This window comes from Heterodontus francisci, chromosome 33 (genome assembly GCF_036365525.1).
Source record: "Heterodontus francisci isolate sHetFra1 chromosome 33, sHetFra1.hap1, whole genome shotgun sequence".
NCBI lineage: Eukaryota > Metazoa > Chordata > Chondrichthyes > Heterodontiformes > Heterodontidae > Heterodontus > Heterodontus francisci.
In genome coordinates this window covers 22840030-22863938 of record NC_090403.1, presented here as the reverse complement: position 1 = coordinate 22863938, position 23909 = coordinate 22840030, and the positions used below count along the sequence as shown (strand labels likewise).

Below are 23909 nucleotides of genomic sequence, written 5' to 3'. Positions count from 1 at the left end.
ATTTGTTGCTCATGATGCACTCTTTTACAGTGGCAAGACCAAACACAGATTAGTTGATTGTTTGTTTGGCTGAACTCCTCCGTTCAGTCCACAAGTATGACGCTGAACTTTAGGTCGCTTGCCATTGTAAATCTCCATCCCACTCTCCACTTCGACTGCTGTGATTGCTACCCTGCGTTGACTTGCAGTCCAGCAATGCTTGTTTTCAAATCCCTTCATGACCTCACCCCTCCCCATCTCTGCAGCTTCCTCCAGCCCAACAAACTCTTCGATCTCTGCGAGCCTCCAATTCTGGCCTCTTACACATTCCCGATTTTCATTATTCCGCCATTGTCGGTCGTTCCTTCAGCTGCCTAGCCCCTAAAAGCTCTCAGGAATTAGCCCCGTAAACCTCTCTGTCTCTCTCTGTCTCTCTAACTCTCTACCTCTCTGCTCCTTTAAGATATTACTTGAAAAGCTTGGTAGAGGAGGTAGTATTTGTCACCTCCTCTAAAATCTCCATATGTGGCTCAGTGACGCATTTTGTTTGATAACACTGTTGTTGCTTGTTGTTTTGTTATTGTGTAGTTCAGTTCCACACCATGCAGTGTTTTTTCCTGTCCATGCTAGGTAATACATCTGTAGATGGCATCAGATGTCTGGTAGCTTGTGTCCAAATGACTTTTTTTTTACACCTGAGCCCAGACTGAAAGCCAAATCACCAATGAGGTAATTTGTGACCACTCCTGATTTTGTCCTTCGTGTATTGTTTCCCCGTCCCTTGCCGAACACATGCACTTTCCAGAATTGGTCATTGTATAGTGCTCCCATTGCTGCTTTGGCTGCGATTGTCTAAGTGGCACAGGCCAGCATTTGAACCTGAGATTTCCTGGTTGGTATAATTCAGTAATACACCCTCGTGGTGCATCTACTGAGCCATCGGGCTTAGTTGAGCCATAATGAAAACCTTCTTGGATTTCTTCTCCAGGGTGGTAAGATGAGACTTAGATGTAGATATTGGATGTTGCTTATTTCAGACAAGTATCCAGTTCAGCGAATAAAGTAAGGAGCCAAGACTCTTTGTTTTACATTTGCTTCCAAGTGTAGTGTACCTTAGCTTCCATCAGTTTCCCACAGTTGTACAGAACTGCATAGATAGACTATCAGTCCTGTACAACACTTCGCCAGCACTAGTCTCAACATTGTTGCACAGATGTCCATACAGTATCAGAGAAAAGATATTGATTTATATCACTTTATAGCTCAAATAAAACATATGACAATATTAATAGCAAACTCAACAGTCTGTCTCTAAGACTTTAAGCTATGACTAATGTGAAAAGTTAGTTAAATCATGGATGGCTTATCTGGAACTGTTGGATAAATTGTTTCCAAATATGGAAAATTATAGAACAAGTGCAGATTGCAGTGATCAAGCCCTGCAGCATTTAAGACAGAGATTGATATCCCTTGACCTAGTGAAAAGTGAGGTAGTATTGTCAAATTTGTGAGTTCCCATTGTATACAGAAGTGTTGACAACTGCAGTTGTTACTGCCTGTAACTAATGTTACCAAACTCTACAATGAATTAATATCAGAGAATCATACAGTGCAGAAGGAGGCCGTTTGATCTACTCTGTCTGTGCCAGCTCTTTGAAAGAGCTACCAGACCTGCAAAATTTTCCTTTGCAAGTAAATATCTGACTCCCTTTTGGAAGTTATTTTGGAATCTGCTTCAACCATCCTTTTATGTTGTTTTGTTTCAAAGTAATAACTATTAACCCTTCCAGATCTCCGGACTCCTCCAATTCTGGCCTCCTGCACAGCCCTGATTTTCCTCGCTCCGCTTTTGATGACCAAGCCTCCAGCTGCTGAGGCCCCATGCTCTGAAACTTGTTCTCTAAACCTGTCTGTGTCGCTACCTGTTTCTCCTCCTTTAAGATATTACTTAAAACTTAAAATCTACCTCTTTGATCAAGCATTCAGTTGCCTGTCTTAATATCACCTTATGTGGCTCGATAACAGGTTTTGGTTGATCGCTTCTGTGAAGTGCCTTGGGACGTTTTACTACATTAAAGGCACTATATAAATGCATGTTATTGGTGTCATGTTGTATGTTCAGCACTTGTGACGTTATATTACGAAGAGTTTTCAGCACCAACATTTAGAATACTGGTCTGGCATATCCCAGGGCTACACACGATCAAACAGAGTGGGTCATTGCACAGGCAGTTGCCATCATCCCATGTGATCCTTTGGGGAAGGTGGTATTTTAGCAAAGAACAGATTAGGTTTTGTTCAGTTTTCGAAATTGCCCACGTTGGAGATAATCACTGAGGGAGAGAGGCCGTCTTTATAAAATTTTAAAAAAAGTATGAAAATGACAAACACTCAACTTAGATTACAGATTCTATACAGATTATATTGTCAGAAAAGAAATGGTGTAGGATGGAAGAAACTTGAGTAAGAAAAAAATCTTGTGAATTGAAATTGAAGGAAAGAATGGTGTGATCTAAGGGACATAAGACCTTCTAAGATTTTTGTATGTTAGCAAATGTATTGAATGCATGAGGCATACAAATTCAGCTTGGTGCTGTGTAAATCAAGTTAAGCTGAAATCACTATTAGAAACCAAGAACCAGGTTGTGTCATATCAGTTGGGGGCTGAAGTCAATCACTTTCATTACTTAGTTTTACTGTTCTAGATTTATAGTTAAAGCTTTATGAGCAGTTTGATGCAATAAAAGCATTAAAGCTTATACAGATTGAGGAGTTGATGTCCTTGATGTTCAGCATCCCACATTGCCTTTACATTTTAACATCCTGTGTATGATATTGCAGAAGTCTGAGGTTGAAAAGTATATTCCGTCAATGGATGTGAGAAAAGATTTCTCAGCAAAGAATAGAGTCCGTTGCTCATTGTTACCCTGCTTTCTTATTCTACTGTGGATATGAGTGTGCCTACTTCCTCCTTACAGAACCCTTACATACATACATACAAACATACAAATTGGGAGTCGGCCACTCGGCCCCTCAAGCCTACTGTGCCATTCAATAAGATCATGGCTGATCTGATTGGAAGCTCAACTCCACATTCCCGTCTGACCCCGATAACCTTCCAGCCCCTTGCTTATCAAGAATCTATCTACTTCCGTCTTAAAAATATTAAAAGACTTTGCTTCCACCGCCTTTTGAGGAAGAGAGTTCCAAAGACTCACTAACCTCTTAGAGAAAAACTGTCTCCTCATCTCTGTTTAAATGGGCGACCCCTTATTTTTAAATAGTGACCCCTAGTTCTAGATTCTCCCACAAGAGGAAACATTCTTTGCACATCCACCCTCTCAAGACCCCTCAGGATCTTATATGTTTCAATCAAGTCGCCTCTTACTCTTCCAAGTTCCAGCGAATACGAGCCGAGCCTGTCCAACCTTTCCTTGCTGCCTGACTAGAAATTCATAGTGTTATAGAAACTCTTAGTGGAGAAGGAGGCCACTTGGCCCATCATGCCAGTGCTGGCTCCTTGAAAGTGCAATTGTGCTTAGTCGCACATCTGGGGTTATTTTGTCCCTAACCCTTCATGTTTCTCATCCTCAAGTACCTGTCCAATTTCCTTTCAGAATTATTTATGGAATCAGCTTCCACCACCTTTTCAGAGACCATTCGAGATCTCAGTGATGTTCTGAAAACATTTCTCCTCATCTTCCCTCTAGATCTTTTTCCAATGATTTTTGAATCTATGACCTTTAGTTATTAACCCACTCGCCAGAGAGAATATTTTTTCCATGTTATTTCAATCATGTGCCCTGCCCAAACTGCCATGTCCTCTCCTGTGTGCATCATCTTTTTGTTCAAGCACATTACTCTCTTTCATCCCTCATATCTATCTATAATCATTGTTTGCTGCCTTTCCAAACTTAATGCTCACTTCCTGACTGAGGTGTCATCCCTTCTCTCTTCCCAAAGCTTCTGCACTGACTCTTCGCCCACAGTACTTTTAGTCTCCATCTCAACTCCCCTAGTTCCCTTTGAATTCTCTGCTCTTCTGTCCTCCCTCTCTGTCATCCTTCATATAGTCTCACTCAGACATATACTAGTTCACCCTCCTTGATATTTCTTGCAGCCTCCCTACAACCAAATTCTTATTCATCGAGAAGGCTATCTTCGATTGCTTCCTCATCTCACTTGCCACCATGGCCCGCTACCTCACCCCAGTCCCTATTATACCATGCATTCTCCATCGGAGAAAGTACTCCCCAAACATGCGCAGAAACTCACTCTCAGACTCCCAACTCCTTCGTCTTTGGGACCCTGCCCAAAGAAGCACCTTCACTGCCATTATCGATCTGCTTTATTAATCCATCACTCTTCCTTCAATGCCCTAGGTCCCATCAAATTAATTGCTCTCATGCAGCACTACCACTTCCCTAGTACAGCCTCATCCCCTTTCCCAAGTTACAGGGTGCAAACATCAGACAAAACAATTCTGCTTTCTTGCCACTGCTTACTTCCCCCTCCCACCTTCCTCCTTCAGGCTGAACCAGACCATCTAGAAGCTTAGATTCTGTTCGACTCCGAGCTGAGCTTAGAACGCCGCCCCTGCCCCCCCCCTCTCTTTCCCCCCCCCTCTCTTCCCCCCCCCTCTCTTCCCCCCCCTCTCTTCCCCCCCCTCTCTTTCCCCCCCTCTCTTTCCCCCCCTCTCTTTCCCCCCCCTCTCTTTCCCCCCCCTCTCTTTCCCCCCCCTCTCTTTCCCCCCCCCTCTCTTTCCCCCCCCCTCTCTTTCCCCCCCCCTCTCTTTCCCCCCCCCTCTCTTTCCCCCCCCTCTCTTTCCCCCCTCTCTTTCCCCCCCCTCTCTTTCCCCCCCTCTCTTTCCCCCCCTCTCTTCCTCCCCCTCTCTTTCCCCCCCCTCTCTTCCCCCCCCTCTCTTCCCCCCCCTCTCTTCCCCCCCCTCTCTTCCCCCCCCTCTCTTTCCCCCCCCTCTCTTCCCCCCCTCTCTTCCCCCCCCCTCTCTTCCCCCCCCCCTCTCTTCCCCCCCCCTCTCTTCCCCCCCCCCTCTCTTCCCCCCCCCCTCTCTTCCCCCCCCCTCTCTTTCCCCCCCCTCTCTTTCCCCCCCCTCTCTTCCCCCCCCCTCTCTTCCCCCCCCCTCTCTTCCCCCCCCCTCTCTTCCCCCCCCCTCTCTTCCCCCCCCCTCTCTTCCCCCCCCCTCTCTCCCCCCCCCTCTCTTCCCCCCCCCTCTTCTTCCCCCCCCCTCTCTTCCCCCCCCTCTCTCCCCCCCCCTCTCCCCCCCCTCTCTTCCCCCCCCTCTCTTCCCCCCCCTCTCTCCCCCCCCTCTCTTCCCCCCCCTCTCTTCCCCCCCCCCTCTCCCCCCCCTCTCTTCCCCCCCCTCTCTTCCCCCCCCTCTCTTCCCCCCCTCTCTTCCCCCCCCTCTCTTCCCCCCCCTCTCTTCCCCCCCCCTCTTCCCCCCCCCTCTCTTCCCCCCCCTCTCTTCCCCCCCCCTCTCTTCCCCCCCTCTCTTCCCCCCCCCTCTCTTCCCCCCCCCCCTCTCTTCCCCCCCTCTCTCTCTTCCCCCCCCTCTCTTCCCCCCTCTCTCTCTCTTCCCCCCCCTCTCTCTTCCCCCCTCTCTCTTCCCCCTCTCTCTCTTCCCCCCCCTCTCTTTCCCCCCCTCTCTTCCCCCCCCCTCTCCTTCCCCCCCTCTCCTTCCCCCCCTCTCCTTCCCCCCCTCCTTCTCCCCCCCTCTCCTTCCCCCCCTCTCCTTCCCCCCCCTCTTTCCCCCCCCCTCTTCCCCCCCCCCCTCTTCCCCCCCCTCTCTTCCCCCCCCCCTCTTCCCCCCCTCTTCCCCCCCCTCTTCCCCCCCCTCTTCCCCCCCCCCTCTTCCCCCCCCCTCTTCCCCCCCCCTCTTCCCCCCCCCCCTCTTCCCCCCCCTCTTCCCCCCCCCCTCTTCCCCCCCTCTCTTCCCCCCCCTCTCTTCCCCCCCCTCTCTTCCCCCCCCTCTCTCCCCCCCCTCTCTTCCCCCCCCTCTCTTCACCCCCCTCTCTTCCCCCCCTCTCTTCCCCCCCCTCTTTTCCCCCCCCTCTCTTCCCCCCCTCTCTTCCCCCCCCCTCTCTTCCCCCCCCTCTCTTCCCCCCCTCTCTTCCCCCCCCCTCTCTTCCCCCCCCTCTCTTCCCCCCCCTCTCTTCCCCCCCCTCTCTTCCCCCCCCCTCTCTTCCCCCCCCTCTCTCCCCCCCCTCTCCCCCCCCCTCTCCCCCCCCTCTCCCCCCCCCTCTCCCCCCCCCTCTCCCCCCCCTCTCCCCCCCTCTCCCCCCCCCCTCTCACCACCCCCTCTCCCCCCCCCTCTCCCCCCCCCCTCTCCCCCCCCCCTCTCCCCCCCCCCTCATCCCCCCCCCCTCCCCCCCCCTCTCCCCCCCCCTCTCCCCCCCCCTCTCCCCCCCCTTTCCCCCCCCTTTCACCCCCCTCTCTCCCCCCCTCTCTCCCACCCTCTCTCCCCCCCCTCTCTCCCCCCCTCTCTCCCCCCCTCTCTCCCCCCCTCTCTCCCCCCCTCTCTCCCCCCCTCTCTCCCCCCCTCTCCCCCCCCTCTCCCCCCCCTCTCCCCCCCCCTCTCCCCCCCCTCTCCCCCCCCCGCTCACCCCCCCCTCTCCCCCCCCTCTCCACCGTCTCTCCCCCCCTCTCTCCCCCCCCCCTCTCCCACCCCTCTTCCCCCTCCTCCCCCCCTCTTCCCCCCCTCTCCCCCCCTCTCTTCCCCCCCTCTCTCCCCCCCTCTCTTCCCCCCCCTCTCTTCCCCCCCCTCTCTCCCCCCCTCTCTCCCCCCCCTCTCTCCCCCCCCTCCTCTCTCCCCCCCCTCTCCCCCCCCTCTCCCCCCCCTCTCCCCCCTCTCCCCCCCCTCTCCCCCCTCCTCTCCCTCTCTCCCCCCTCTCCCACCCCTCTCCCCCCCCCTCTCCCCCCCCCTCTCCCCCCCCTCTCCCCCCCCCTCCTCCCCCCCCCTCTCCCCCCCTCTCCCCCCCCTCTCCCCCCCCCCTCTACCCCCCATCTCCCCCCCCTCTCCCCCCCCTCTCTTCCCCCCCCTCTCTTCCCCCCCCTCTCTTCCCCCCCCTCTCTTCCCCCCCCTTTCTTCCCTCCCCCCCTCTCTCCCTCCCCCCCTCTCTCCCTCCCCCCCTCTCTCCCTCCCTCACTACTCCCCCCCCTCTCTCCCCCCCCCCCTCTCCCCTCACTCCCCCCCCTCTCCCCTCACTCCCCCTCACTCCCCCCCCTCACTCCCCCCCCCTCTCCCCCCCCCCTCTCCCCCCCCCTCTCCCCCCCTCTCCCCCCCCCTCTCCCCCCCCTCTCCCCCCCCTCTCCCCCCCCTCTCCCCCCCCTCTCCCCCCCCTCTACCCCCCCCTCTACCCCCCCCTCTACCCCCCCCTCTCCCCCCCCCTCTCCCCCCCCCTCTCCCCCCCTCTCCCCCTCCCTCTCTTTCCCCCCCCTCTCTTTCCCCCCCCTCTCTTCCCCCCCCTCCTTCCCCCCTCTCTTCCCCCCCCCTCTCTTCCCCCCCTCTCTTCCCCCCCCCCTCTCTTCCCCCCCCCTCTCTTCCCCCCCCCTCTCTTCCCCCCCCCTCTCTTCCCCCCCCCTCTCTTCCCCCCCCCTCTCTTCCCCCCCCCTCTCTTCCCCCCCCTCTCTTCCCCCCCCCTCTCTTCCCCCCCTCTCTCCCCCCCCTCTCTTCCCCCCCCTCTCTTCCCCCCCCCTCTCTTCCCCCCCCCTCTCTTCCCCCCCCTCTCTTCCCCCCCTCTCTTCCCCCCCCCTCTCTTCCCCCCCCTCTCTTCCCCCCCCCTCCTTCCCCCCCCCTCTCTTCCCCCCTCTCTTCCCCCCCTCTCTTCCCCCCCCCTCTCTTCCCCCCTCTCTTCCCCCCCTCTCTTCCCCCCCTCTCTTCCCCCCCTCTCTTCCCCCCCTCTCTTCCCCCCCTCTCTTCCCCCCCTCTCTTCCCCCCCTCTCTTCCCCCCCTCTCTTCCCCCCTCTCTTCCCCCCCTCTCTTCCCCCCTCTCTTCCCCCCCTCTCTTCCCCCCCCCTCTCTTCCCCCCCTCTCTTTCCCCCCCCCTCTCTTCCCCCCCCTCTCTTCCCCCCCCCTCTCTTCCCCCCCCCTCTCTTCCCCCCCCTCTCTTCCCCCCCCCTCTCTTCCCCCCCCCTCTCTTCCCCCCCCCTCTCTTCCCCCCCCCTCTCTTCCCCCCTCTCTTCCCCCCCTCTCTCCCCCCCCTCTCTTCCCCCCCCTCTCTTCCCCCCCCTCTCTTCCCCCCCCTCTCTTCCCCCCCCTCTCTTCCCCCCCCCTCTCTTTCCCCCCCCTCTCTTTCCCCCCCTCTGCCTCTTCCCCCCCTCTCTTTCCCCCCCTCTCTTTCCCCCCCTCTGCCTCTTCCCCCCCCCCCTGCCTCTTCCGCCCCCCCCCCCGCCTCTTCCGCCCCCCCCCCGCCTCTTCTCCCCCCCCCCTGCCTCTTCTCCCACCCTTCTCTGCCTCTTCTCCCCCCCTTCTCTGCCTCTTCTCCCCCCTTCTCTGCCTCTTCTCCCCCCCTTCTCTGCCTCTTCTCCCCCCCTCTCTTCCCCCCCCTCTCTTCCCCCCCCTCTTCCCCCCCTCTCTTCCCCCCCTCTCTTCCCCCCCCTCTCATCCCCCCCCTCTCTTTCCCCCCCCTCTCTTCCCCCCCCTCTCTTTCCCCCCCCTCTCTTTCCCCCCCCTCTCTTTCCCCCCCCTCTCTTTCCCCCCCCTCTCTTTCCCCCCCTCTCTTTCCCCCCCCTCTCTTTCCCCCCCCTCTCTTTCCCCCCCTCTCTTTCCCCCCCCCTCTCTTTCCCCCCCCTCTCTTTCCCCCCCCCTCTCTTTCCCCCCCCCTCTCTTTCCCCCCCCCTCTCTTTCCCCCCCCTCTCTTTCCCCCCCCTCTCTTTCCCCCCCCTCTCTTTCCCCCCCCTCTCTTTCCCCCCCCTCTCTTTCCCCCCCTCTCTTTCCCCCCCCTCTCTTTCCCCCCCCTCTCTTTCCCCCCCCTCTCTTTCCCCCCCCCTCTCTTCCCCCCCCTCTCTTTCCCCCCCCTCTCTTTCCCCCCCCTCTCTTTCCCCCCCCTCTCTTTCCCCCCCCTCTCTTTCCCCCCCCTCTCTTTCCCCCCCCTCTCTTTCCCCCCCCTCTCTTTCCCCCCCCTCTCTTTCCCCCACCTCTCTTCCCCCCCCTCTCTTCCCCCCCCTCTCTTTCCCCCCCCTCTCTTTCCCCCCCCTCTCTTTCCCCCCCCTCTCTTTCCCCCCCCTCTCTTTCCCCCCCCTCTCTTTCCCCCCCCCTCTTTCCCCCCCCCTCTCTTTCCCCCCCCCTCTCTTTCCCCCCCCCTCTCTTTCCCCCCCTCTGCCTCTTCCCCCCCCCCCTGCCTCTTCCGCCCCCCCCCGCCTCTTCCGCCCCCCTTCTCTGCCTCTTCCGCCCCCCTTCTCTGCCTCTTCTCCCCCCCTTCTCTGCCTCTTCTCCCCCCCTTCTCTGCCTCTTCTCCCCCCCTTCTCTGCCTCTTCTCCCCCCCTTCTCTGCCTCTTCTCCCCCCCTTCTCTGCCTCTTCTCCCCCCCTTCTCTGCCTCTTCTCCCCCCCTTCTCTGCCTCTTCTCCCCCCCTTCTCTGCCTCTTCTCCCCCCCTTCTCTGCCTCTTCTCCCCCCCTTCTCTGCCTCTTCTCCCCCCCTTCTCTGCCTCTTCTCCCCCCCTTCTCTGCCTCTTCTCCCCCCCTTCTCTGCCTCTTCTCCCCCCCTTCTCTGCCTCTTCTCCCCCCCTTCTCTGCCTCTTCTCCCCCCCTTCTCTGCCTCTTCTCCCCCCCTTCTCTGCCTCCTCCCCCCCCCCCACTCTCTCCCTCTATCCCATTAGTGACAGACAGCTTTCCGTCTGATAGTTTGTCCCTAAACATCTCCACCTTTAAAAAAGCTATTTTGATATTTTCCAGTTGATCAAGCTTTCACCGCATTCTTTACCCCCAACCTCCCTCTTTGGTTGAGTGCTTCTTTCCTTGCTGCTACTTGTGACGTCCCTTGCGATATGTCTTTACTTTAAAGGTGCAACATGTGCTGTGCAAGCCAGGAGGGAGAAATATCTCTCTCCTCACTTTGGTGATGAAAGTCTATTACATAGATTCTGGTATGATAGTTCATCATCTTGCCTTTTGTAAAAAATTAAAAGCTGTCAGTGGATGCTGTCATCTGAAATTATACACGGGTATCTTTTTGTGCCTTATTTAAATGTTTCTTCATACATTGTCGGATTGAAGCCTAGCTTGACTGGTTCTGGGGAAATTTTGTGCTTAGTGGACAAATTGAGCGAGACAATACCTGCTTGTGATCTTTTAATCCTGCACTGTCTTGGAAGCTGCACCACTGCAGCTGCTGGGTTTCCACATCTGACCTGTTGTATTCACTATTCCTTGTGTCGAGCTCTATGGGTAAGCTGGGGCCAAAGTCTTCAGTCTGTCCACAGGAGAAATGTTAGGTCAGTTACTCACTAATTTCTCACTATTTGCAATTATGTTCCATTTTTCCAAACTGGTCAATGCACATTTTCTTCAGGTCTGTCCTGGTATCTGGGACATTATCACCTTGACAAAAGCAGTCCTTAATCAGAGATGCATTTGCATTAATCTAAGCAAAATAAAATCTCACTGCTGCTAACCTATTGCAGGGATTCAGATCGTGCATTCGCCCAGGTTGTACTGCAGTCACCATTGATGGGGCTGTTGTCATTCAGTTAGCCTGCTGCAACTGACCCCTGCAAAATTTTGCCTGCATAAACTCAGTGGCTCCATTGTTGGCACAGTACGCTGACAAACTGCATCCAGACAGCCAGAGTACTGCAGAAGTCACTGTTAGGAGCAATGCACAAATGTCAGGTCAGATTGGGATCAACCTTTTTGGCTTGATTTTAAACTTAAGTGACTATTTCTCAATAGCTTTTATTCCTCAAATGTTAGTATTTATAGACCAAAAAGTACCTCAATATTGTCACCTTCAGCAGTGATTACTTTGGAACTTGCTTTGACAGACTTGAGTAAATGATAAACATCAAACTTTGAAAAATTCAATCCACCCATTCTGTCAACCTCAGCGATAACGGTCGTTTTATACATATTTTAAAAAGATTGCAGGAATACTTATCAAACCATGTAACTTTCTCATTGATTGAACAGTATATTTCCAACAATTAGAGTACTTGTTATGTCACCAGCATTTTGCAGATTATAAACACTTAATGGATTACTTGAAGTTTGAATTTTTTTTTAAATTTCCATTGTAGTGTGGAAAAAGCCTGCCCAATTGCCAAGGTGGCTGTGAGAATGTGACTTGGCTGATATATTTTTTGTTTGTTTAGCATTCAGTTCAATTTTTTCCTCTCTCCACTCTGTCATAGCCCTTTCCTCTATCTGTGTTGACGGCCAGTGGGAAGCATGTCAGTCTCTTTATCTAAGGTGTGGTCCCTGGGAAATGAGGAGCAGACAGCAGCACTGTGAGAAATGCAAGCCCTGCCTGCTTCTATCAGGGAGCAGAGAATTGAATGAAGCCGGTATCACTTGCAGTAAAACTTCTACAGCAGCCTGGGATAATCCTGGCTAATTTAACAGTGTGAGAACAAGAATCCATGTGTTACACGTACCCCCTTTTTAAAAAAAAAAAGTCCAAAATATCCAGCTGTTGGTTTGGATTTGGTTCTAACCTGGAATTGGATGGTTCAGATCCAGGCTATCTATTGATCAGTAGATCTTGGTTCCCACAAGGTAGGTTTAACCATCAATTCTAAAGTGGCTGCCTCCAGATAGAAAACATCGGTGTCCTTGGCTTGTTTTCACAGCTTCAGAAATGATCTAAGCTGTAAACTATATAAACAACAGATAGCATGTAGATAGACGGCCACAACAATATTTGCTGAATTCATGTAGAGGGTTCATTTTATGTTTTGCTTGGTCAGCTAGTGTCTGCAATGAAGGTGTTTCTGATCTTTGTTCCAATTTTTTGAACGGAAGAAGATTCTTGCTTTCTTCATTATTTTACCTCCTCGCACAGTAGCAGTAAAGCCTAGCTTCTGGGAAAACCACATGCTTAGCATGCACATGGTCATGCTGCGTCAGTGTTTTATATAGTCATGTAGTTGCCTCCTTCTAGATCCGAGAGTCCCAGAACCTGCAACGGTTTGTTTGTCACCATTTAAAAAGGTGGCTCTGTTTGAGATTATTTCAGCTGAATCTGCTCAGCCACTGAGTCTCTGCCGAACCCCTTTTTCAGTGCATAAGGATTGTATTCGAATCAACTCTGGGTCTCAGAGCAACAGATGGCTTTGCAGTCGTAATTGATTCCGTGGCAGGATGGGATGCCTGTATACAGGGGACTGGGTTCAGGGCAGATAACAGCACAGCAGTCAACCTTGCATATCAAACACCTGGAACTGAATGCAGTAAGCTTGTCTCTGAAGTATTTCCAGTACTTAGTACAAAGCAGATTATTATATGGTCAGTTCTAGGATGCTGTTCTGCTACATCGCCAAGTAGGAGGGACTCATTGCTGGAGATGGTCCAGGAAGTATTTGGGTTTTGAGTGTGCATGGAGAGGGATTTTATTGCTGCCTCCTGTACAGCCAGCTCCCACGTTTCTCATCAATGATTGGGACCTTGTTGGCTTGAAGGCTGTTTGTTTCCACATGCACTTAACATGCTGCACTCCTGGTTCTGATATTTATTATAGAATTGTTTACTGAGTGATATGTCAGGTGAGTCTATGAACATGCCATTCAAATTAGTCTGAATAATAGCTTTATTGCATTATAATCCCATATGCATGGAGTTTACTCAGTATTTTTCTGTGTGCAACACATCAATTTTCAGCATCCCAACAAAACTGCAGTCTATTTATTGTCACCATTTTACATCAATATTGATGCAGAGGAATGTGACGCATTGAGTATAGAGATCCATTTACCTGTTCTGCCGCTCCTGCTACCCCTGTCTATACTCCTAACTGTATGGAGCAAACTAATTAAGGCGCGCATTAGACTATTTTCCATAAAATTGAATTCAGGATTGACTGATTTAAATCCCACTTCTCCTTATTAAATTCCATCTGTCACTTCCATTCTGCTAGCTTATCTGTCAGTCGATTTTACACTGTTATAGAATTATATATAACCTTAGGAACTGGACGGTGATGTACAATATTCCTTGACTGTAATTTGTGGTGCTCCACATTGTTGTTGTGTGTAATGGCTGTATTATGTTGCTCCTTGGGGCTCAGGTTGGTCACAGTGCTCTTTTTTGCCATCGTCTCCGCACTGAGTCTAACCCTTATCCCCGTTTTAAACATTTAATGTACGAAGACTTGCTTTTAGCTCCTACACTAATCCAGTACAGGGAATCTTGGCAAGTTACCAGGAAAATACATAAAAATTAAACACCCATTTCAGCATTATCCCTTCAGTGTTAAATAACAGTGTTTGTAAAGTTGCTGGAGATCTATACTGTGTTATCTTGTGAGCATAAAAGTCAAGGCTGAAACTCCAGTGCAGTACTGAGGGAGTACTGCACTGTCAAAGGTGTCATCTTTCAGATGAGATGTTAAACCAAGGCCCCATCTGTTTGCTTGGGTAGGTGTAAAAGATCCCATGGCTCTATTTTGAAGATGAGCAGTGGGAGTTATCCCCAATGGCTTGGCCAATATTTATCCCTCAATCAACATTACAAAAATGGAATATCTGGTCATTATCACATTGCTGTTTGAGTGTTTGCTGTGCCACATTTCCCACCTTGACAACAGTAGCTACATTTCAAATGTATTTAACTGGCTGTAAAGTGCTGTGAGACGTCCGGTGGTGGTGAAGAGCCGATATACATACAAGTCTTTTTTTTTTTTTCTTTTTCTATTAAACTGCTGGTTAGAGATAGGCTAGGAGAAGCCATTTTATACAGAGCTCGCCCATTTGCTGGCACAGACACGAGGGGCCAAGTGGCCTCTTCCTGTGCCATGAACTTTCTATGATTCTATGTTACATCAGTATGACTGCTGCCCAGTGAATGTACTCATAGTGACTTTGTTTCAGGGACATTAAGAAGGTTTGGACAAAGTGTCACTTCCCTGACTATTATAATTGTAAAATATAAATAATGGGCGGCGCAGTGGCTAGCACCGCAGCCTCTCAGCTCCAGCAACTCGGGTTCGATTCTGGGTACTGTCTGTGCGGAGTTTGCAAGTTCGCCCTGTGTCTGCGTGGGTTTTCGCCGGGTGCTCCGGTTTCCTCCCACATCCAAAGACTTACAGGTGATCGGTAAATTGGCTGGTGTAAATTGCCCCTAGTGTAGGGTGGTGTTAGGGAATATGGGATTACTGTAGGGTTAGTATAAATGGGTGGTTGTTGGTCGGCACAGACTCGGTGGGCTGAAGGGCCTGTTTCAGTGCTTTATCTCTAAATAAATATAACAAAATTAAATAAATTCCTGTGACAGAGGCAACTGAAAATCCTCATAAATTAGACATCACCCTTTTATCAGATTTATTTTTATAGGACAGTTCAGTACAATGCATTTCCTCTTAAAATGGGTGAATGAAAGGTACTTGCATAGGAAATGTTTAAAATTCAGTGTGTTATGCAAATAAATCTCACATGCTGTCCTAACATGCTCTGTGCATCAAGTTCTTAACTGGTGCCTGTCAGTAGTACAGAAAATCTGTTGCGCAGTGTAATGCGAAGATGAAAAGTTTTCTGTGGTGGCACGATGGCAGTACACTGTAATAAGTGGCCACAAGCACAGAGGCTTCAGCAAACTGAAAGGGAATATCTTTGCAGTGAGGGGACCTGCAAATAAGCGTGGCTCCTGTGCAGGTCCTGGTACAGGACAAGAGTCCTGTGTTGTTGAGTGATGTGTGGAGTGGAAGGGCAGTGAGTTATAATCTGGAATGCACAGCCTGAAAGGGTGGTGGAAGCAGATTCAATAGTAACTTTCAAAAGGGAATTGGATAAATACTTGAAAAGGGAGAAATGCAGGGGAGTGTGACTATTGGATAGCTCTTTCAAAGGACTGGCCCAGACATGATGGATTGAATGGCCTCCTCTGTGCTGTATGGTTGTACATTAATCAGTGGCCAGTGCAACCAAATCATTCATCCTTATAATTTCCACTGTTGAGCCACCCCTGTCAGTTTGCTGAAGAACACTTCATCAGTTCCTCTTTCTCAGCACTGCCACAGCTGCTTTCACTGGGTCTCTATTCTGCACATCCAGTAGGAGTTTAAAAACGGGAGGATGCCCTTGAGCCTGTTCACCATTCAGTGAGATTGTGGCTGATCTGTGACCTAACTCCAATACTCATCTTTGCCCTGTATCCTCTTAATGCAATTGGTTAACAAAAATCTATCAATTTCAGGTTTAAAATTAACAATTGATCTGGCATCAGTTGTCATTTGCAGAAGAGAGTTCCAAACGTCTAACACCCTTTGCATGTGTAAGTGTTTCTTAACTTCTCTCCTGAAAGGCTGGCTCTATTTAGACTATGCCCCCGAGGACAAAACTCCCCAATTAGTGGAAATTGTTTCTCTCGCTGTCTCTCTACCCTATCTGTTCCCCTTAAGATCTTGAAAACTTTGATCAAATCGCCTAACTTTCTAAATTCCAGGGAATCCAACCCTCGTTTGTGTAATCTTTCCTTGTAATTTAATCCCTGGAGTCCAGGTATCATTCTGGTAAATCTACACTGTACTCCCTCCAAGTCCAGTCTATCCTTCGTAGGGTGTGTTACCCAAAAATGCTCACAGTACTCTAGGTGTGGTTGAACCTGGGCTTTGTATAGCTGTAGCATAGCTTTCACCCCCTTATATTCTAGTCCTCTAGATATAACAGGCAGCATTCTGTTTGACATTTTGATTATTTTCTGTACCTATCCATGACATTTTAATGATCTTTGGACCTTCACTGTTTCTAGTTTATCACCATTTAGAAAGTACCCTGTTCCAGCCTTTTGAGGTCCAAAGTGGATGACTTCACATTTGTCTATGTTGAAATCCATTTGCTTAATCTATTAATATCTCTGTAATTTTATGCTTCCATCTACACTGCTTATGATGCCACCTATCTTTGTGTCATTGGCAAACTTGGATACATGAGTTTCTATCCCATCATCATTAATAAATACAGTGAATTGTTGATTTAGATTTAGAGATACAGCACTGAAACAGGCCCTTCGGCCCACCGAGTCTGTGCCGACCATTAACCACCAATTTATACTAATCCTACACTAATCCCATATTCCTACCACACCCTCACCTGTCCCTATATTCCCCTACCACCTACCTATACTAGGGGCAATTTATAATGGCCAATTTACCTATCAACCTGCAAGTCTTTTGGCTGTGGGAGGAAACCGGAGCACCCGGAGGAAACCCACGCAGACACTGGGAGAACTTGCAAACTCCACACAGGCAGTACCCAGAATTGAACCCGGGTTGCTGGAGCTGTGAGGCTGCGGTGCTAACCACTGCGCCACTGTGCCGCCCAACAGATCCTTGCAGGACACTGCTAGTCACATTCTGTCAGTTAGAGTACCTGTCTATTATCCCTACTGTCTGTCCCCTGCTCCTCAGCTGATTTCCTAACCAAGTTAATAGTTTACCTTCAATTTCATGAGTTTCAACTTTAGCTAACAGTCTCTTATGACAGACTTCATTAAATGCCTTCTGTAAGTCCACATAAATAACAATCATAGACATATACTTAGTCCTACATTGTGGTTACTGTTAGGGGGCCTGTAGACCACTCCCATTAGTGACTTCTTTCTCCTACTATTCCTCATCTCCACCCAAACTGATTCTACATCTGATCTCCTGAACCAAGGTCATCTCTAACAATTGCACCAATGCCTTTCTTGATTAACAGAGCTATAGCATCCATGTCGTGGATGTCTCCTCTCAATCTTTGAAAACAAGCTCTTCGTTGCTTGTTTACTTCTCCACAACTAAAGGCTTGCAGTCCTCTTCCACACTTTTTCCTGAATCCCTTCCAATGCATCACTGTGTTTTTACAAGTTGGGTGACCAAATGTGTGCACACATTCTATATGTGGCCTTAACAGTGATCTGCACAAAACTGGAATAACTTCTTTCAGCTTTTATTGAAATGCCTTTGAGATCTATTGATAACTGTTTCACAGCGACTGGATATGTTCAGTCGACCAAGTGACTTGTTACAGCAAGATGGTTTGTACAGCTACCAAATGTAGTGCAATTTGCTTCTTGAGTACGATTTTTGCTTTAAAAACTCATTGATTTCAGAGTGATAATTCGCATGCCACAGTGATCAATAATCAAACCCAGATGCTTAGCCACCTTTGCTATTCTAGCCGTTTCAGTATGTGCACCTAGTTCCTGTTCTAATGCAAGGCCTTGTATTTATCTACATCTGGATACTTGAGTGTTACAGATTATAATTTATGCCAACCCACGATTGTACATTTCTACTGTGGGAAGAATTGGCTGTTTTATTTGCTTTAAATCTATGCAGATTTGGAGATAATTTTATGTTGATGGGTACAGAGTTCCATAATTGACCCTCAGCAGGAGTGAATAAAGATTTGCCAAAATTAATTTTAACAGCAGGAAGTTTGCAAATTGATTTACTTAATGACTTTATAATATAATGTGATTCTGTTGATAACTGAAACAATCTAATAGATGTGAATTACTGAAGCATTTCATATACTTGTATGCTAAATTGAATCTTGACTGTCAAGCTAATGGAAGCATTTTGAGGGCAGTTTTGGTAGCATGAAGAAACAGACTTTGTCAAATATAAATTGCTTAATGTATAAAACTTATGAGAGGCTGCCTTGTTATTGGTGCCTCAACAGTTGCAAAGAATCTATTTAATAAAACTGTGTATACCCTAGTGAAAGTCATTTTGACCAGTGAAATCACAGAACAAGAAACCAGCATCTCTTCAAACACTTGCATCCCAGAACTCTGACCAATCAAATCCCAGAGCCCGCTTTCCTTCCAACCAGTCTTATTCCTGAGTTCTCTCCACAGCATCATATCTATGGTCATCAGCAAAAAACAAATCACATTCTGCAAAACGTAAGTGTCATTCAGCCACATGGTGGTCCTCTATTGTCTAAGCTATATCCTACCAAAAACATTGTATCGCAATTAGTTTAACACTTGTGGGATAAAAAACACAAAGCTAGCTATTAGTGCATCGATCCTATCTTCCAATGTCTGAAACAGCTTTTCCCTGAGAGGCCTGACAGGCCTCCCGAATATTCCCAGACAGTGGATTTCACTTACTTTGCATTGTGTGATTGCCTGGTCTTTTGAAATAAACTGCTGTGCTGACGCATTATACATGTCTGTGTGTATGAAGTTACGATCAGGTAAGGAGGGGTCGAAGGGCTCCCCTCTTTTCCCTCTCCTTGTTTGACCACAACAAGTTTATTTCTTTTTGAAGTGGATAAACATGCCAATACAGTTAGTATTTAATCTTTTACGCGCTGTGATCATAAAAAGAACCAATCGGACAGGTTTTCTTGAGTTTAACAAAGAAAGAGGTTAGTTTTACTGTACTTAAACTGATCTCAGTAAACAAATAAATTATGCTGCAACTTTCACACACTCTAAGTTCACACACACAAACAAATAAATTACAGAGTAGGGAAGGATAAATTGGTTGAATGTATACAATCTGGAGGTTGGTGACTCAGCTGGCTTCAGGCTGACTTCGGTGGTCGCGTGACTTTTCCTTTTGGTCCCGAGGCTTCTGGTTTTGAAGATGTGGACGGCTGATTCGGTGGTTCTCCTGGAGATAGCAATGCGGCTGATTTTCTTCAAGAAGTCTCTGTCTGCAGCAGGAATATACCGAGGTGGTCACGGTCAGCAGGCAATGTTCGAAGCTTGCAAGTTGGATAGGAGAGAGAGATTTTGGAAGGAGGGACCCCACTTGGGTCTTCTCTTGTCAGTGTCTAGCTACTTGTCTGGTTGCTGCAGAGAAAAACCAGCTTAAGCAAACAGGTGGTGGGCCTGCCACATGACTGTCACCCAGTGATTCAAGCATGGTGGTTATCAGCACATATTCCGTCTTGCAACTTAATTAGTCCATGTCTAGGAATTTCCTTCTCACAACCAGGGTCTCATTGTTCAAATGATCAGGTTTGAGTGGTTCGTCTCCACCAGTTTAATATTCAGGTGATGGCCTTGATGCCTTGCTAATGGGAACAGGATAGGTAGTTCACTCAAATTCCCCAGGTCATTGTTCTTGATGGGTCTGTGCAGGCAATCCATCTCCACCTCAGTGCATTGGAGGAATGTGGAGTACAGTGATGTAAACTGGGGTGGCCATCATTAGCTGCTCTTGTAGAGTCACCTTTTATCTGCTTTTTTTTTCAATTTAATTCAGGTTTCCAGCGGTGGGTTAAAAAAATCATGTGACCTAGCATGTTTTTGTGACACTGTGCACAATATTTTTTATTAGTCTGTCTTCTGTGGTGTTGCACTCAGTCAAGACCAAGTGTTGTCTTCAGCTGGAATGGGGTTATATGGCAAGGTATAATTGGACCGAAACATGCTGACGTATTCTGGTTCTCATTTTAAAGTCATACATGCTGTCCTTTTTTTTGTATCCATTATAAATTGCCATGTTCACGTTTGCAATAGAAACTGTCCATGTAAACTTGTCACAGTGTCATCATTTCTGCCAGTGGTACAGTGCTTCCACTGATGGGAGGATGTAATAAAAAAATTCTTGTAATTTCTATATTATTCATTGTGACTTAGCACAAATATCACAAGGCACTTCATGCAACTGATTACTTTGAAGTGCAGTGATTGTTGCTATGTAAGAAAATGTTTAGTCAGTTTAGGCCAGCAATATCCCACAGCCAGCAGTAAGATCAATGGTAAGTTAATCTTTTTTAATAGTTGATAGTACTATTCATCAATTAATGGTTTTGAATGTTATGGGCAACTGCTGTAATTACTGTAAGTGGACTGACCCAAGAATCCTGTGTACTTGAAATATTGTTATTACATTAAGATAAGAAAGAAGTTGCATTTATATAGTGCCTTTCATGACTTCAGGGCATCCTACTTTGAACATTGCTGGAAAAGCTAGCATTTATTGCCCATTCCTAGTTGACCTTGACAAGGTGGTGGTGAGCTGCCTTGCTGAACTGCTGCGGTCCCTGTTGTGTGGGTATATCACACAAATTTTAGGGAAGGAGTTCTGGCATTTTGACCCAATGACAGTGAAGGAGCATGATACAATTCCAAGCCAGGATGGTGTGTGACCTGGAGGGGAACTTGGTGCTGTCATGCACCTGCAGCCCTCCTTCAAGGCAGTTGAGGTTGAGGTACCATTGAAGTGTAATCACTGTTGTAATAGGAAATGAGGCAGCAAATTTACACTTAGCAAGGTCCCACAAACAGCAATGCGATTAATGACTAGATAAACAATTTTTTTTTAATGATGTTGATTGAGGGATGAATATTGGGCAGTACACTGGGGAAACTCGCCTGCTGTTTTTGCTTTTTTTTTTATTTGTTCGTGGGATGTGGGCGTTGCTGGCTAGGACAGCATTTATTGCCCATCCCTCATTGCCCTTGAGAAGGGCTGTTCTTTGAAACATTGCCATGGGATCTTTTACAACCACCTGAGAGGGCATTGAATAATTATTCTTGTTAATTTGGATAATTAAAATGGCCTCTTGATCCGAAAGGACATATTTGCTCATTGTCCAGAATGACCTTGTCCAAGCTATCGTGAAGGTTTTGCAGTAATTTGGGGCTCTATTTCTTGCTGACTGTGTTGTGCCTTGCCTAATGATTTATCTGTCATTGCAGGGAGCACAAAAGAAGATGCTGGATGTGGCAAATATGTTGGGAATGTCAAACACTGTGATGCGTCTAATTGAGAAACGGGCCTTCCAGGACAAGTTCATCATGATTGGTGGAATGGTCGTCACTTGCATCATCATGTTCTTGGCGGTTAAGTACTTGACATGAGTAGGTGTCGTCCTGCGGACTCTGCCTCAGGAAAAAAAAAATCAGTATTTCCATGAAAAGACTGCCTATTGTCTGGCTCGTTGTTTTCAGACTTCTGCCCCCTTTTTCAAAGTTGACCAGGTGAAATCCAGACCACCAGTCTGGACGAAAAGTCCTTTAAATATGATTTGTAATGCTTCCAATTGTTTTGGATAGGACCACTGATCAAAGATTTGATCAAGGCTCATTATTATAATTCTAATAAATAAAGTATTGGGTTCTAAGCATTTTAGTTTTGTGGTGCCTGAAGGAGAAGAAATCTTCACTTATTAAGCTTGATAAAGCTAATTTGAGCGTATTGCCAGGAAGCCACTTTTTAGTAACTCTCCCTTTCATTCCTCAACTTTTCTCTTCCAGAAAAGTCAAGTAATTCCAGGTGGTTGAGATGACCATTTCAAAAAACAGCATTTTTCAACAAAAGCTCTTGACCACTTGATTCATTAAAATGAGGCATCCCATAATTGCCGTGACAAATGCTACAAACCAGTGCTTCAGGTAATGGCCAGTTGCCTGGTGTTGCACTACCCCACTGCGCCATGTGTTGAGTCCACAATTCCCGAGAGAATGAGTTCCTTTTACCAGCCATACTTCAGAGGCAGCTGTTGACTTCAGTGTGATTTGCCACAGTGAATGAGAAGCTCTTGAAGATGAGTGAACCTGCATGCACCATCTAATGGTGGGTTCCAAACAGCATTAAGAGGACAATGTGCAGAGTGACCTAGTCCTTGCCTGTTACTGTTCATCCAGGGATTTTTTTTTTTTAAATCACAGTATGGGGAATAACAGGAATTAGACTTTTAAAAAGACACTCCTCTGATGAAGATTTCTACGGTTGCTGTTTGACCCTGTATTTATTAGAAAGCAGCAAACTACTTTTTACTTATTCACTCTAGATGGTGCCCAGATGCACTGGGAGGATGCCAAATGGTGTCCTTAGGGTGGCTTTGCACCTGTAGAAAATGGGTTTGGAGGAAATAGATGTGATGTGAATTGCTACTCATTGGAATAACTTGTATGCTCACTGTGCATCAGACTGTGATCACGTTCCACAGTATTGGCTCTTGGCCTGCAGGATACTTTGGAATAATTGAAAGGTAGCTGCTGTACGCTCAATAAAAAAATCTAAATTGTTTCCCCCCATCACTGCTCTTTTGTCTCCAGTTCAATGTTCTTTTGTCTTTAGTTGATGGTTAAAGGAACTGTACTTGCCATTCTCCCTGGAGACTGGCCTAAAATTACATTTTAGAAACCTATTTAAACAGCCTCTGTTCAGGCATTCAATAGATATCCAGAGGCTCCTGTAAATCTACTAAAGTCCAAAGGTGCTTCTAATTTTGAATGTGTTAAAATACAGCATGTGCTTTCATGTGTATCCTGCGTTATGGAATGTCTCTAGAAATATTTTGATTTGTGACTGTGTTTATTCATGTTTTTAATGATTTAACGCTACGACTACATGAGATGCGGGTTGTAATTTATTTAGACATTTTGTCCATCAGACTGTGAATCCTGTCTTTTCATCTCCATAGGTTTTGAGTAAATAATGTAGATTTTAATCCAAATCTTGAGGCAGGCTTTCCTCTTCCCTGTGCCTGGGATTATTGGATCGCCTGGACTGGGAGAGCATAAAGGAAGTCGGGTTGGGAGGAGTGCACAGCCATAAGAGAGCTTGTCTGATCTTCCGTCTGTTTAAGTAATAGTGGAAATTAGGCTGACTCCAGTAGGGGTGTCCGCACTTCCCACCCGATTTTCCTATATTCACTATGCCCAGGTGATCCAGTAGCCCAAAGCACGGGAACACTTGCCCTGTAACTCTTTCCGCTGTCATGCATTTGATTAATTTTGCAAATGAGCATGCTTTGAACTGTCCCATGTGATCTGTTTGTGTATCTGTCACCTTGATAAGTCATTGTCAAATTTGGTGATGGCCGAAAAATCCAATTAACTTCCTTTTCTCATCCTCTGGAATCCCTTCTGTTTAGAGTTATTAGTGTACTTAACATGAATGCAAACATTCTGTACTTAAAAACAATTTAATCTTAACTGAAAAAATGTTTCAATGGATTGTTTACCAAGTCTGACAGCTTTATCGTTTCAGGCTCCTATCATTGCCAAGTGAGCTAGAAACTGTATCTTGAGAGCATTTGTTCATCTAAGACATTGAATTAAAATCTGTTAGATTTAACGTCATGATACTCTGGTGCTAGGGATTGAGGTCTGGTTAAACAGTTATGAAACTTCCGGTGGGAGCCTTTCTCCTTGGGTGTTGTGCTGCTTTTTTTTTATTCCAGTGAAGTTTCCAATGTATTTCTTGATGATTTCTTTCAAAATTATCTCCATCCATTGTCCTGGAAGTGTGACTTTCATCATCTTATCGAACATTTCTAATAGGGTTAAAAATTCTACGGGATTGAATAAAATCTATGCGATTAATTAATGACATGTTTGTGTGTGGGTGGGTGTAGGATTGTAGGTATGTATAAGAACACAAGAAATAAGAGCAGGAGTAGGCCATTCGGGCCCTCGAGCCTGCTCTGAATTCAATAAGATCATGGCTGATCTGATTGTGACCTTAACTCCACTTTCCTGCCTGCCCCCCCCCCCCCCCCGCCCCACCCCCAATAACCCTTGGCTCCCTTGTAGATCAAAAAACTGTCTAACTCAGCCTTGAATATATTCAATGACCCAACCTATGTACAGATAGGGTGAGAAAAGACAGCTAGGGTCATCCCACTGTCTGCAGGGTGCAACCTTGTGCACAGCTCTCTAAACTGTGACTACATTTGTGGGGAAGTGAGGGGGGCGGGTCGGTGGGTGGAATTCACTGTCCAATTTCACCAAACACACTGGGGGAAAACAACCCTCTCCTGCTTCTGTGAATCAATCAAGCAAGGTGACTAAGATTGTTCACCAAC

The 23909-nt window shown here is 48.0% G+C and overlaps 1 protein-coding gene across 2 annotated transcripts in view; it reads left to right on the top strand.

The window, feature by feature from the left end:
* The window catches only part of gosr2 (golgi SNAP receptor complex member 2), a 93341-nt gene extending 70157 nt beyond the window's left edge, over positions 1 to 23184 (top strand). For both annotated transcript variants that reach the window (XM_068013167.1, XM_068013166.1), the window contains one exon: positions 20794 to 23184. In XM_068013167.1, coding sequence (XP_067869268.1) covers positions 20794 to 20955 — 162 coding nt within the window. In that variant the 3' untranslated portion in view covers positions 20956 to 23184. The remainder of the gene's footprint in view (positions 1 to 20793) is intronic.
* Positions 23185 to 23909: the final 725 nt, after the last annotated feature.